Source organism: Meleagris gallopavo, chromosome 1 (assembly GCF_905368555.1).
Source record: "Meleagris gallopavo chromosome 1, MGAL_WU_HG_1.1, whole genome shotgun sequence".
In the NCBI taxonomy this organism is placed as follows: Eukaryota; Metazoa; Chordata; class Aves; order Galliformes; family Phasianidae; genus Meleagris; species Meleagris gallopavo.
This window is the reverse complement of record NC_139404.1, coordinates 90170140-90184899: the sequence shown is the minus strand read 5'-3', so window position 1 is coordinate 90184899 and position 14760 is coordinate 90170140. Positions and strand designations below refer to the sequence as shown.

The following is a 14760-nucleotide window of genomic DNA, read 5'->3' as shown; positions in this document are numbered from 1 at the left end:
CCAGTTTACAGCACATCCCTACAAACACACTGGCATGAGGGAGGGGGAAGGAAAGGTCAAGGGAAAAAAAGAACAGTTGGAAACATGAGCTCTTTGTCCAAACCAGGATTTTATGAAACAACACCCCAAAAGTGCTGACAATCTCTGCTTTTCACCTAGCTTACTGACAACTCGATTTCTCATGGTGAAGAGAGATGTCTGCTGAAGATCTCTGATTTCTGGATCCTGTTTCTGAGAGCAAGATACTGGCCCTGCGCCTCTAATGATATTTTGTGTCTGCCACTATGTTTATCATTATTTTTGCCCCATTTGCTTTTGCTTCAGAAGATAGGGCAGCAATGAAAAACTCCAGGGGAGTCAGGGGGAAGCTGTGCAGAGCTTGTGCAAGTGCAGGGTATGAGAAGGCAGCAGGCATGATGGCCTGGTGTGAGGACTGCCTGTGGGGAATAGCTTTTGTAAAGCTCTTCAGGGCAGGGGAGGCATGCAGAGCTGACAGGGCTGGGCCTTAAAACCAAGATGCAGCTGCATGAGGACAAGAGTGGGAAAGTACACAGGACTGGTGCAAACAGTCATGTAAGCAGCAGCTGGGTTCATAGCCACAAAACACACCAGTCTTGCAAGGTGCTGCAAAGTTACCCGCCTTTGCAATTAAAAGGTGTTCCATGCAGCCAAAGTATTGTAAATACAAAAGCAGGCACTTCAGAAGACTCCTGGCACAGTGGAGGACACATCTCTGCTGGTACTCAGCCAGTATGTTGGTGATGCTTAAGCCCAAACACATCACTGTATGGTAATTAATACACATTTGCTCTTTTCACCAGACAAAGCAGATGCACAAATCCAAACTGGAGCTTCTCCCTCAGTGTCTGCTTCCAACACCTACTGGTCCCCCTTCTGACTAGCATTGCAGTCACCTATCACAGCCAGTGCCCAAACTTGTAAGGTACCAATCCCATGGGGTCAGAACAGCTTTTAGTCGCAGAAGCCTGGGGGTGGAGGGAGCCAGTTTTGAACCAATCCCAGCAGGATGTTCAAATTCATCGCCAAAACTACCTCTGGGCTTTCCAGCTTTTCCCAGGACTCTTTATAATTTTGATTTCATAAGAAACTCATTATCTGTAGTGATACTCCCCACCTGTAGCTTACGTCCATGACCTTTAAGAAAAGTTCTTTGTGAGTACACAAATGGTACAGACAGGAAACTGTGGCCTCTAGACCCCTTTTGTCCTTAGCACCTTCTTTAATCCTAGCACCTTCTGCCATATTAGCCTGCTAGTGCAGTCAGGATTGCACCTTGAAGAGACACAGCGGGGATGGTGTGGAATACTTCCGCAGGACCTGATGGTGTGTCTACCAGACAGCCTGTGAGAGAAGTAGTGGCATACATCTCTGCTAAAAATGGTGGTGCCTCTTCAAGTCATCTGCAAAATAGAGGAAAGGCAGGCAGCACATTTTGCTCTCACATCAGAGGCAATGATTCCAAAGGAAAAAGACTCTTTCAAAGGAAGGAGAGGCTTTGGTGGGAAGCTTGAGTTGCTGAAATTGTACCTACCCCATGAATAAAAGGCAGAACTAGCACAGCTAGAGGGACTGAGTTCAGTCTCAAAAGCAATGAGACGGGATTGAAAAAAAAAAAACATTTTCAAATTTACTCAAATTTATAAACTTATTTGGAAGGGGAAAGTGAGACCCTTCACAGAGAACTTGTTAGATGCGCTTCCTCTTTTGCAGTGACATGCTCACATTGATGGTGCAATTTAATTCCTGTTTTGCCTCTCAATCTGAAATCTTTCAGAATATGTGACGCTTAGATACTTATTTTTATGTAAGAGTGAAAGAACTTAGAATAGCAGCCACCAAATGGCTGATGGAGTAAGTCTTGTACCCTGGCTCACTGCTTTTAGTCCATGCAGGCAGACCACATTTCTGACAGGTGCAAAATTCAAGTCTGAATAATTCTGCTGTTTTTGCAAAAGAAGAGCAGAACTGCTCCTCATCATCATTCAGAAAGTTGGTGGACTGTGTCACTGAGTGGGGAAAAACAGTAAGAATGGAAGAGAATGCACTAATACCCTGGGTCGGGAGAGAGCCAACACCAAGCAGCCATGTCTCAGTGGTGGAGGAGGCTGAGGGCTGGTGCCAGCTCTGCATGGAGAGTGAGAACATGAGGCTTCCCCCTTCCTTGCAGTGAACAGGCAGCCACTGGAAGTCAGCAGGAGAACACTTTCTTTCCCATGTGAGGGAGGGAATTTTCCGCATCCAAGTGTCCCAGTATGGTGAACCCCCTTGACTAGGAGGCACACAGCCTGGAACACCAGCTGGGAAAAAAAAAAAAAAAAACAAAAAAAAACAGCCCTGTAGAAAAAGCTGGACAGAGGACAGCAGTTCAATTGCCAGAAAGGATCTGAGAAAGGACTTTTCCTGTTGCAAAAGGCATAGCGTAATTGGAGAGCCTGCAGCTGGCAGTTTTGGGAGGACACAGCCCGTGGGCTACTTGTTCTAATCTTAGAATGGCATGCTCACTGCTTCCTGTGCACCGGACTCAGGCTCCATGTGCTGAAGAGCTGTACTGCAATGCTACCAGCAAAAAGAGAAATGCACAGAATCTCTCCAGCTGTACAGCTCTGATCAAACCTAGAGAAAAGGAGCCGTGTTTTCAGACTGGAGAGCAACAAGTTTAACAAAAACAGCCACACAACAACCTCAACATAAGAGGTCAAGGAGGCCAACAGGAAATGCACTGCCTTTTCTGGGTGAAGGCAGAGGACTGTGAAAGAAGCACAAGTATGAGAAGAAAAGAGACTATAGGGGAGGCAACCCTCCCACACAAACTTCTGGCACCTGCATCTCCTCAGCCTTAGCTAAGACTCTGAGTCAAGCACTTGGATTCTTTCTCCTTTCCCCAGCTTCATCCTTCTTCTCCTCCTGTTTCCAGGCAGCCCTTCCTGAACAGCATGGAGCTCTGGAAAGGACTCTGCCTCCCCACTGAGCCCAGTCATCGTTGTTTTGTGCTGCATGTTGTCCTCTTCATCTGCTTACTTCACTGGTCCTTCCTTTCCCCTTCTCTGCCACTTCCCCTGCCTCTGATGACTATAATGAAGGTAGAGAAGATGGAGGGAAGAGGTGCCAGAAGCTCACTGAGAAGACCAAGCTTGAAATGGCTTTTGTGGGTGGATGTGAGAAAGCTGGTCAGAAGTATATGGGAAGATTTTAAGAGGAAAGATATAGTGAGGATCCTGGAAACAGAATAACAGCATCTACTGGGGACTTGGGCTGGAAGAAATAGGATGGCATTTATTGGGAGCTGTCACTCTCTGAGAAGGGGAAAAGTCCTTTGGCCAGAAGAAACAGCTCACATATGAGCCAGCTTGGTGCTCTGGGGGCCTTTTACCTCCATCGATACTAAAGGAGTGGTTACATTAACTAGCCAGCCAGTTCCTTCCAGGCAGAGCAGCATGAAGGGAGAAGGAAGAGCACCTTTGGAGAAACAGAAATGTATTCCTTAAACAGCCTTTGGTGTACTTTCTGACTGAGAAATAGAAATGTGTAGAACATGAAGGACAGCAAGCATTGTGCTGGTCATGGATTAATAGTGGTGGTATAGGAAGTGGAGACTCCTTTCCGATGGTTTGTAGCCTAGTTTGTAGTTCTGAAGTCTTAGTTACCAACAAAACAATGATTGTTGACTAGATATTCACAGTTCCTCTGGTTTGGTTTTCACTGCATCAGATACTGAAGACAAAGAACAAAAGTTTCCTTTCATGAGCTTTGATTTCTTGCCCTTTCTTGATACACACATAACGAAGAAAAAAGGTAAATGTAGGATGAGCAGGGCTGTTTGCTGCGGGAAGAGCTGCACCATCCAGTCTCCAGCAATCCTCCCACTTCTCAGCCTGCTCTGGCCCAGGACAGGGGAAGTGCTTCCCTCAGCACTGGTGTTTCCTCCCTCCCGCCCACCCACCTGATTTGTTCATTGCCATAGAAAGTGGAACAGCACAGGGACATCTCCAGGCAGATGCTAGCTTGCTGCAGGGGCAGAGAACGGCTTCTCAGAACCATAGGAAAAGGAAGGGCACTTGTCACTAGGGCAGCAAAAATGGGTGGGAGGGATGAGAAGTGAATGGGAATGTCATTCATCACTCAATTTCATCAGTTCACTGCTAGGAAAGGAGAGGGAACATGAAAAATACTGAGTATAGAACCTTCAACCAGGGATGAAAAGTGTATGAATTACTAATTTTATGTGATTCTACTCACTACCTTGGATATTTGAATGTACTGCTATGTCCTGTATTCCCAAAACTGCTCTCAGACTGGATGATCGATGCCAGATGTGAGAAACTGCTTTAAGTCGTTGCTTACTCTTGAACTTCGTAACACACAAGCTCCTCTCTAGCTTACTTGTTTTTCCCATCCTTTGCTCATAGCATACTGTTTCTGATTTGTCAGAACAGGCCAACAGAGACCAATTCAGAGGTGGACAAGTCGGCATCACCCTCAGTGGCTCAGCTAGCAGGGAAATTCAAAGAGCAAGCAGCCAGTATCACTGGAAAAGAGGTAAGGAGCTTTGCAGCCACCAGCAGGTAATGAAGTGGGAAATGAGACACTTGCTTCTGCCTGTAGAAGTTAGAGCCTCAGTGCATAAATCCACCTTGATTTTGAATCTCCAAAATGGCTCTGTCTCATAAGTGCAGTGCAAGCTATGATACTATCTTTGGTACATTGCTGATTTGTGCATGGTTTTTTTGGCAGAGCCACACGTTCATACTGTAACTGAGATGCTTTAAAGCTGGGTGGGATATGCACATATCCCTAACAGTAGCAGGCAGCAATGCATGTACTGTGTAGGCTGGCTTTTGTGGGCTGAGGGTAACAGTGAATAATAAAGAAGCTAATTTTGAACTATGGAAGAAGGTGGCAAACAATAGGTTATGTAGAGTAGAAGCCAGTGGCATATCACTAGCACTTTTTCACAAGAAGATAAAGTTACCTTTAGGTGCTTCATTCTACACGTTTCTGAGACAGAAAGTTACCTCCTTAATTGCCCCAGTTACCTCTTTGCAGTAAAAACATTTCAGATTCTATGCCCTTCTCTGTTGTGCTGAGGGTTTATTTTACTGAAAGCCCACTATGCCGAGCATTCAACTCACAAGTTGTCTTTCACCAGGTAAGCAGAACACTTGAATATCTCTCTTAGGAAGAAAGGAAAATCAAAGTGTTTACTGACGAATTCTGACATTTTAGGAAAACTCCCTGTATCACTACACACTTTTTTAGAAGTGTAAATGCCTACTGACAAGCCCTCTCCAGTCAATAGGTTTAAAACTCCTTTAAAATTGAACTGTTTGCTTTTCTTGCTCAGCTGATTTCAGTTTTGTCCCAGGCTGCACCTAAGAGCATCCTCCCTGTAATGCATCATGTCTTTGGTAGAATGAACTGGTGACCTCTGTTGTGTGGGTCTGGAGTGCCACTGTTTATCAGAGGTTAACACTCATATAGCTGGGCCCCAGGCTGGGAATAGCCAATCTCTCTCCAACCACTATTTTTTTTCTTCTAGTCACCAGTACACTATTCCATCCATCCCATTATAGTCATTTCCTCTTTTTAAGGTATGGGATTTAATTGCACCAAGTTCCTCATCCTTAGGAAGCCAGAAAGTTCCCAAACCTTCCATATGTTATCTGCAGACCTCTGCTGTTCCCAAGCCCAGGCAGGGTAGAGGGGCCTCACAGTGAGGGAAAAACTCATTTTCTCCAGGGACTGAGGAGGACAAAGTTTCCTGTCTTTTCTCTCCAAGCTGCCTGTCACTTCCCCACAGCTTTCTCAGGCTGATCTCAGATTAATGGCTGCCTGGATGGTCCTTAACCCTTGCTTGACCCATGTCAGAAATGAGAAACATATCAGCCAGTGAACATCTGACCTGAATGCTCAACACAGCATTGTTTGGTTGCAGAATGGTAGGGTTTCAATAAAACTGGGTATTACTGCTTCCTAGTGTGATGTAAGTGGAAGGGCAGGACTGCTTTTGTCTGCTCAGAGATGCAGCATTGCCATGGCTGGGTGTAATACCACCAGTAGTTAATTGAAATCAGCTCCACTTGTCCTCCAAGACATCCAATTCCATAAAAAGCATGTGCTATAATCCTTCTTTTTTTCTCTCTCTCTTTTTTTTTTTTTTTTTTTTCCCCCGCATGCTTGCCTGTTAGGAAGTAGCAAAATTATCCCCATGTTATACTGTGGATATTAAGGAATATCCACCAAGTTGTCCAAAAATTATTAAGATAATGAACAAGGCAGGAAGCTGAGATTCTTTAAGAACAAGTCTTGGTAATAAGACAGGAAAGAGAACAATGCCAAGCTATTTCATTGTGTGTGGGGGGGAGGGAGTTGTCCAGCAATGTGCTTTGAAGATGAAGCTTCTGGGAAGGCTTCTGCACCCTTCACAGCTTAGAAGAGTGTCCTTTGCACAAAACTAACAGTCTCATGGTTCATACTGTGAAAAGAGATCTAGCCTACTTTTCCAATACTAGAATTGGGCTTGAGATGCTGTGAGCTTAGCATGCTGGTCACATATCCATATATTAATGTCATGTGGTGTCATGTTGGAAATTTCCTCTAGGTAAGCTGGGCACTGCCATCCAAGCAGGTCACTTACAGAGCATGCTGTTTTGTGCTTGAATTTCACTTAACCAAACAACAACAAACTAATGTTCCTTCTGCTGAGTTGGTTGCTTTCTTCTCTCAGGTGCCACCACATAAGCCAACTCGGAGGAAACCACCATGCTCCCTTCCACTGTATTCCAACAAAACTGAGACAAGCCAGAACAATGGGCAAGTGAGTTATCAATTTGACCCAAGGACAAAGAATCTCTTCTCTGCAGTCTGTTCTGTCATGAGACATGCAGATAGCACAGCGATCAAGCTGTGCAGCAGAAGACATCAGTAATGCACCATCAAACTCCCCATGTTTCCACACAGGCACTGACTCAGAATTAGCAGCACACTGCTTCCAACTCTGGTAACACACAGATGCATCCCATTTCTACTGTTTTTGCTTTTAACCTTTTACTGCACTGACAGATCCACACAGTTACCACCTTTGAACTGTTTTAAAGCAGGAACTGCTAGCATTTATTACAATTGAACGCCATTTAGCACAGGGGACATCTCTTTTTCTTTTTTTTTTTTTTTTTTAGTTTCATATGAACATTGAAGGTTCAAATGTAGTGGCATAACAGTTCTGCTTTTCAGAAAAAAGGAATAATTAATCTAGAGTGAAGAGGTTTTCTTTCAGCATTGCTTGCAGAATATTGTCTTGAGGTGTCCTCCTACAGCACCCTTGAATGAGCAGATCCCAGTAAGGTCCAAAGAAGCTGGCTGCTACTCACCCAAGTTTATATTCAAGCCTTTCCCAGTCACTTCTGGCTTTCTGTAATATCAAAGTATGAGGTTTATCCACCAAATTTCATATCATTGCCTGCCCTTAAAGAAATGGTTCTTGAATGTTCTTTTCTGATAGCTACAGGCTCTTGTTGCCTCCATGCCAGAGAAACACAAACTTTGAAGTCTCACATTCCCTCCTTTTCCTACATACCTTCTCAAAGAAATATCTCCCTTTCTCAGTTTTGAGCCTTTCATAGCTCAACCATTATGGAAGCTTAGACTTTTCCTTTCTAAACTAATTGGGTACCCTGTAACTGTTGGTTGAGTGGGGGTAGAAAGTCTTTACCATTACAAAAAGTTTGTAATGTTTTACCAACATTAAGGCCCTGTACCCTTTGAGAGGTAGAATTTTAATCTGTTCAATCCTCATATAGCGGGAAACTATATCGTAGGTTACATACTCAACTCAAAGCCACATAGCAGCACCTAACTCAGATACTTCAGCCAAAGGACGATCACCTTTTCTCCCAAAAGAAGGACACATGCATGTAGAGCCCTAAGATGTCTAGAAAGCAAAAGGGAAGTGTGGTTAGGAAAGAAGGCGGCAAACTTTTGTATGAACGCCTTATATGAGGCTTCATTTGCTTCCCTGCAAGCACTTTCATCTCTTCTAAGTTTTGTACCTTTTCTGCATTTCCTTTTTCTCATCTACTTTAATGTGATCTTTTCATGTTTTCATTCTGTTTTGCAGAAGCCATCTCCAAATGCTTGTCCCATTCCCAAGGTCAAGGTGAAAAGCTCTCCCATGATTGAAAAGCTACAGGTAGGTCCTGGAAGAGCTCACATGGCTGCCCTAGCAAACTAAAACTGCTTGGCATTTGTCAGAGCCAATTCCCTTGTGGAGGAGCCACAAAGAAAGAGGATCCAGGATTTGAGGGTGACAGCTAGATAGGAAGGGCAGTGGTCTCATTGACAGGGGCCCTGTCCCACAATGCATAAGCAAGGAGGGCAGAGCAGATCTGCTAAGGGGTAACTACTGTCAGTAACACTGTCCTTGGGCATGAGCATTGGTGGGACAGTGTGGGGCACAGGATTATTGTACTGGATCTGTGGCATATATGGCAATACTTTAAAAGCAGCTCATAAAAAAGAGGAAGAAAGCTGTGGCTGAGGTTTCCTCCAGCTCTTTCTCCACAGCAGTTTTAACTACTTGTATGTCTCAGGGAGTTGACCTGGAGCAAAGACGGGCAAAGTCCTGTGAGTGGACAGTGCCCTTGGGTCTCTGCACTCCCCTAAGACTGCCTAGAAGCTCTGTTCTTTCCTTGCCTCAATTCCCTGAATTAAACACAAGCAGGCTGTGCTTCCTGTCCTTTTTGTCTCTTGGCGGTACCTGATTCATGTCACTGAGGACAGCTCAATGCTCAATAGCCCACAGACATGGTGTCCTACCGTTGCCAGCTGCCACTCCTGGCAGCATACATGACTTCTGGACATAATGCCTTCTGAGCACCCCGACGCAATGCAAGCCTATTCATAGCAGTGTCCCTGTTAATGCACCCAAGGACATTTGCCTGGAGAACTTCTTAATGGCAGGCTAGCACAAGGTGCTTTGCCACAGTTAATCACAACCTTGTTTCTTCCTATGGCCTTCTCTCTCCTCATGGCTGCACAGATCATTCAGAAGACCTGCAGACCAACCTTGAAAATGTGAGGTCTGCTTGGGCACAGACAGGGATGGTTTAAATCTCAATCTGATTGCTGACTGCTTGTTGATACCTTGGCTCAGCCACTGTACACTGTGCTGGCTTGGCTGGGTCACTGGAAAATCCCCAAAGTCCTTAGGATGACAAAAGAACTCATCTTGAGATCCAGCTGTTGGGGAAGGGCAAATGTCCAGTCATAACTCCTCTGCCCGGACTTGTTTGTTGACAGTGTCACCAGGAGAGACCCATAACCAGAAGGTATGTGGGCTGTGACAGCTGAGACGTGGTGGCCCGGTGGTGTGAGCAAGGGTTCCTCCACGTGGTTAATGCATGTATTACACACCGGTGTCACCCACAGCAGTGACGGGCATTTTTCTTTGCAGGCCAATCTGGCTTTTGCGCCAGCAGCTCTGCTGCCGGGAGCATCTCCCAAAAGCCCTGGTCTGAAAGTCATGGTTTCTCCGTTCAGCACCCCTCCCTCAACGCCCAGCAGCCCAGGGATCCAGCCGCAGTCCAGTGAAGCAAGTGAGACGCCGGTCAGCTTTGATAAACCCCCAGAAGGCACTCAGCTGCAATTCTATAACAAGGTAGGGCATGCTCTAGTTTTCCACCACAGCAGGACAAAGCTTGTCTGTTGCTTGCAGCTGAGGAGAAAGGGGAGGCTTTAGCCCTCAGTCCTGCCATAATAGCATGCCTTTGTAGCCAAGTCAGGAGATCTAAGTGCTGAGTTTGAAACAGCTTTTGGTGTAGTTCTGTGGGTCTTCTCTCTACCTACCAGTCCATAGGGTTTTGTGGGTCAGTGGCTCCAGCAGCTTTCATGGCCCCATAGCTATAGAGAAGGTGTAAGGTGTAAGGATTCAGTTATTTCAGCTCAGCAGTAAGTGGGTGGCTGATAGCTGGGCAGAGAGCACCATGAAGAGATGGTGCCACACGCCAGCAAATGTCAAAGGTGGCTAAGGTGCTGTCTGTGGAGCCCTGACAGTCTGCTCAGGTGTTCCACAGAGTGTACAGCACTTAAATGAGGAGCTGTAACCTGTATTCACCAGCTTCCTCTGGGGCGCAGACTCCTTCCTCAGCCATCAAACTGCGGAAAGCTGAAGAGGCTGAAACAACCAATGTCAGCAACACCTGCACCATGAAATCAGCTTCTTTGATTTAGAGTCTAACTTGGACAGACTCACAGTTAACATTGGGACAGTGATCTCCAGCATCAGCTCTATAGAGGGAAAGAAGGTTATATTTTGGGGAGCTGCTTATCCTATAAAGTACTCTTTCAGCATTAGTCAGGCCTTCCTCCGTACTTCTCAGTAGCAGAGCAGGAAAACCAGCGCAGTAATCAAGTTTTCCCCAGCATTTCCCTCTATTGTACTTTCCTGCTTTCCAGTACTGTTCTTTGACTGCTTCAACATCTGCTTTTCCTGCCTCAAGGTGCGGACGCGGGGATCAATAAAGCGTAGGCCTCCCTCCAGGAAGTTCCGAAGATCTCTGTCCGACTATGGAGATGGAGAAGATTTAGGGAATGTCATTCCTTCTCCAGAAAATGGTACCAAAGAAGATGGGGATGAGGTATTTGAGCATAAAGGCAAGACAGAGGAAGCAGAAACAGGGAACAAAGAAATAAAGAAACAGACAGTGTCTGATGAGAAGCCCCCATCGAGGAGAGGATCCAGCATATCAGACAATGAAGACAAAGAGGAAAAGCAAGTGGAAGAAGTGACTCCTTGCAAGAGTAACATAGGAGATACAGAAAAGGAGGAGGATGAGGTGTGTTCTCATGCTCCAGGAGAGGAGAACTCACCCCAGTCACCCTCTGAAGACAAGGAAGATAAGGTGTGTGAGGCTCCTCAGGAAAAAGAGGAGGAAGGTGGTGCCTGTGAACAGGAAAAGGGAGACAAAGAGAAGAAAGAAGCTGAAGAAAAGGAGATCAGTGAGAACACAGTCACACGAAGAACGTCAGACACTGAGGAAACACCACTGGCACCTCAACCGCTGCAAGAGGCAGCAGGTTTAGAGACTGCCAGTGAGCCTTTAACATCACCCATGCAGGAGCAGGGCACAGAGTAGCCATAATGCACATTAGGTAAGTATTGCCAGAATGAGAATAGCTCCTAAAATACCAGAAGATTTTGCTTACTAATAAAAATGCCAGGTGTGATAGAACATGCCAATATTTATGCTGCTTCCCACACCTCAAGGGTATCAAATCTCTGCAGAGTCTTCAACCAGTCCTCCAGGCTGGTGCTACAGAAAGAAGGGATAAAGAGGCGGAGAAGGAACAAACAATTCTGGTTGCAGTGCAATGGAGGAAGATCTCTGATGCCAGACACCCTTCCCAACTGCTGTTTTGAAAGCAGTTTGAAAGTAGAAACCATGCATATACTAACTCTACCTTGTATGTACTATTTCTGTATGTTTCCCTACATGTATGTATTTTTATTGTTGTGTGCACACATTGTATAGATACATGCATACATATACATACACTGCATTTATAGATATGTACCTTGTTATCCTGTTAGCTGTGCCAACAAAAATACCAGTTTCATGATCAGCCCTGCAAACAGCCTCTGTGAGACTCCGCTACTTGAAATAGAAGAGTATTTCCACTGACTTGTTCCATATAGCTTTTTCCTTGTTCTCCAGCCACTGATTGCGTAGCCACAGGGATTTGAGGAAACATCTTTCACCTTAGCCGGTCCCCTTTTCAAATGTATCCTTGGTTGGGCAAGGACCGACTGAAAGAGGCAGTCTAGCATGGAAACCACCAACGTACCCCAAGTCACAGATTCCCCACTCATGTGTTTACTTAGACTTGTCATTATTTTTCATCGTTTTCTTACTTTTTCCTTTTCCAAAGGACGTACCCACCCAAGACACAGGAGATGATGTGTGAATAGGAACCATCTAACTTAATCAAGGTGGAAGCTACTGGAAAACCTTCAGTGGCAGGAGAGGAGCAGAGTACAGATATCCCCTGAGGTCTAGACTGATCCCGGAGCTGAGTGGCTGCTCAGCTTTCTGCTTTGCACCATCATATTTTGTGACAGTCAGAACAAAAGACTGCCTTACAATCACTTGGGAGTACAGAACTGAGGTGTTGGCTGACATCCCAAGGTGGTAACTGGAGACTGAGAGACCTGCTTGCTATGTGCTGTCCTGGACCTGGCAGCCACCGCCACTCCTGGGCCCTCTGTTCCTTATTCCTGCTGAGCTCCAGAATGTCATTTTATTCTCCCCTGCATTGATCTTAGGTGAAGTTCATCACTTACATACATATGTCTATGGTGCCTTTTCAGTAGCTTTTTTTGAAATATCTCGGGTTTTCAAATTTCAGTAAATAATGTTTTAATAGTGGGAAAAAAGTGTGTATTTTCTCCATGTATGTTGATACAGACAATGTGAATCCTGAATATGGGAAAATCTCCTAGGAAATTGTTCATAAAGCACAAAATGCCTTTGAAGTGGGGGCTGAGCTGGCTGATCTGTGAAACATCCAGTCATGGTTGGTGGGCAGTTTTTGTGTACTTCAACTTCGGAGTGATTTTAGTGCTGGTGGAAAGTAACAATGAACAGACATGAGGCACAGAAAAGATGTGCTGTGTAGGTCAGCAGGGCAAGTTCTCTTACCCAGTGCTGTGGTCCCGTTCTGATTTAGAAGGGCCACCTGTCCATCAGTCCTTTTAACTTCCAGACTCTGCTTTTGATTTTTTTTTGAAACTACTCAGTGACACTTTTGACAGAAAGAATCCCGACTTACTAGAAACTGCCTATTAATTTCCTGTGAGTCAACGAGGTCTTAGATGGCTGAGTCATTTCAAATCGTGTGGCCTGACTGCATATGATTTGGTATAGGACAGATAGCCTATGGAAGTCCTTTGGAAGTATCTAGGATTGGCATTTTGCTAGATTTCCACTCACTCTTGGTGTAATAGCTAAGATATGGGACTAACATTTGTTAAGTTAAAAGAACTTTTACATCTACATCTAGAGAGCATGAAATAAGTTATGCAGGAAAAGAAAACGGGCCCATACCTGACTGGTATCCTGTCAGTAGTGCTTGAAGCTGTGATCGTATTACTGAATAAAATGCTGCTGTGGCTCAGGGCCGTTGGGCTCATGTCTGCTTAGGTGCAGCCCCTCTGCAGCAGGCTGCTGTGTGAACAGCTGGGCAGGGCTGCACAAAGCTGAGCTGCACCATGAGGTGGCTGGCAGAGCCATGAGCGGTATGGTGCCAGTGCTTGCACTTGCAACAGTCACCTGGGGTTCAGCAATATGGACACAGCTACAGAGACCAAAGGCAGAGCTAGGCAGCTCCTCTTCGTCCCTCACAAAGCTCCTCCTGGAAAATATTAAGCTGAGCAGAGTCGGAGGTTCATGCTGTCCCTCTCCTACAGGCAGGCACAAGGATTTAACACAACACAGCCCACATCCTTCCTGCACTGGGCTCTGAAGCATAGCACTGTTACAAAACCCAGGGTTTGGAGGGATGTCCCCCTTCTGTTCGCCAACACTAAAATCACAAAGGAAGAAATGCCTCTATGCCTTGCTTTTCTTTTCCTCAAATGAGAGCAGAGGCACTCTGTTGAGAGCCAGCCGCATTGGCCCTGGTACACAGAATGGGCTTGTTGGCAAACATGACCCCTGCATCCTTTTGAGCCATGTTGTGGCTCAATGTTGTGGCCTTTGGACCTTTTTTAACGTGTTTGTTAAAGCTTGTATTCCAGGGCAGGCTGCAATCATTTGCTGTATCCTGTTTCCTCTCTCAGCAGCGTCCCACCTGTGAGTGACTGTGCCTGACTGTATATATCAATTCATGTGTGCCTGTTTAGAGAATGACATGTGTGTCCCAAGCAAGGGAGTGGAAATCTGAGGGAGAAACAGAAGAAATAAACAGTGGAATAAAAACAAAACAGAACAAAATGCGTGTCTTTTCTCATGGGTCAATGTAGGAGCCTGAAGCAGCAGGCAACATTAGCACAGGCTACACACAAACCTCACACTCAGCCCTTCTACAGGCTGAGCGAGAGCAACTCTGGAAAAAATTCTTTGGCCAGTACCACGACAGTGCAAAAGCAGACTGTGGGTAGGTACGTGTTCCTGCCGTGTCCATGCTGCCAGGACACACCAACTTGGGCCCACAAATGGCGGTGTTGTCTTCCATCCCTCAGGAGTAGGCTCAGTGTGTTTTGATGAAACATAGGCTTGGGGCTGTGCGCTGAGCGGAGTCCCTCACACCGAGATCTGGAAGGTCAGCGAGGCGGGGGCGTACAGAAGCAAAGTTAAGGACAAGAATAGGCAAACAGCAGTAAGTGGCACCGGGAAGCCCTGTCTATCTTTCAGTGCGTTGTTTTGCCCGCCCGGGGGAGGAGATACCAACACCCTGGCAGCTGCCGGCAGGGTTAAACCACGGCTGTATGGGGGGAGAAGCTCCCTCCCTTCGCTGAGAATGAGCTCGCCCGGCTTCAAGCCCCCAGCTCGGCCAAATTCGGAGCGAGGAGGGGAAGCCGCAGCAGGTGCCGCAGCTCGGCGGAGAGGCGGCGTGGGCGAAGGGCGAGCGGAATTAGAGGCAGTCTGAAGGGAGGGCAAGGCACGGCACAGCACGAGAACACTGGTATACAGAATAGCCACGGGCGAGAGGCAGATGAGATGAGTCAAATGTTCAACTGGGGAAAAC

General features: G+C 46.0%; 1 protein-coding gene across 3 annotated transcripts in view; it reads left to right on the top strand.

The window, feature by feature from the left end:
* RCSD1 (RCSD domain containing 1) overlaps nucleotides 1–14006 on the top strand; it is a 34178-nt gene extending 20172 nt beyond the window's left edge. Inside the window, exons 2-7 of one of the 3 annotated variants that reach the window (XM_010721775.3) lie at nucleotides 4450–4557; nucleotides 6746–6835; nucleotides 8135–8206; nucleotides 9470–9673; nucleotides 10515–11166; nucleotides 11944–14006. In XM_010721775.3, the coding sequence (XP_010720077.3) occupies nucleotides 4450–4557; nucleotides 6746–6835; nucleotides 8135–8206; nucleotides 9470–9673; nucleotides 10515–11150 (1110 nt within the window). In that variant the 3' untranslated portion in view covers nucleotides 11151–11166; nucleotides 11944–14006. Of the gene's footprint in view, nucleotides 1–4449; nucleotides 4558–6745; nucleotides 6836–8134; nucleotides 8207–9469; nucleotides 9674–10514; nucleotides 11167–11299 lie in introns of all 3 variants that reach the window. The other 2 variants (XM_085240172.1, XM_085240175.1) reach the window with 2 other exon arrangements.
* The last annotated feature ends 754 nt before the right edge of the window (nucleotides 14007–14760 follow it).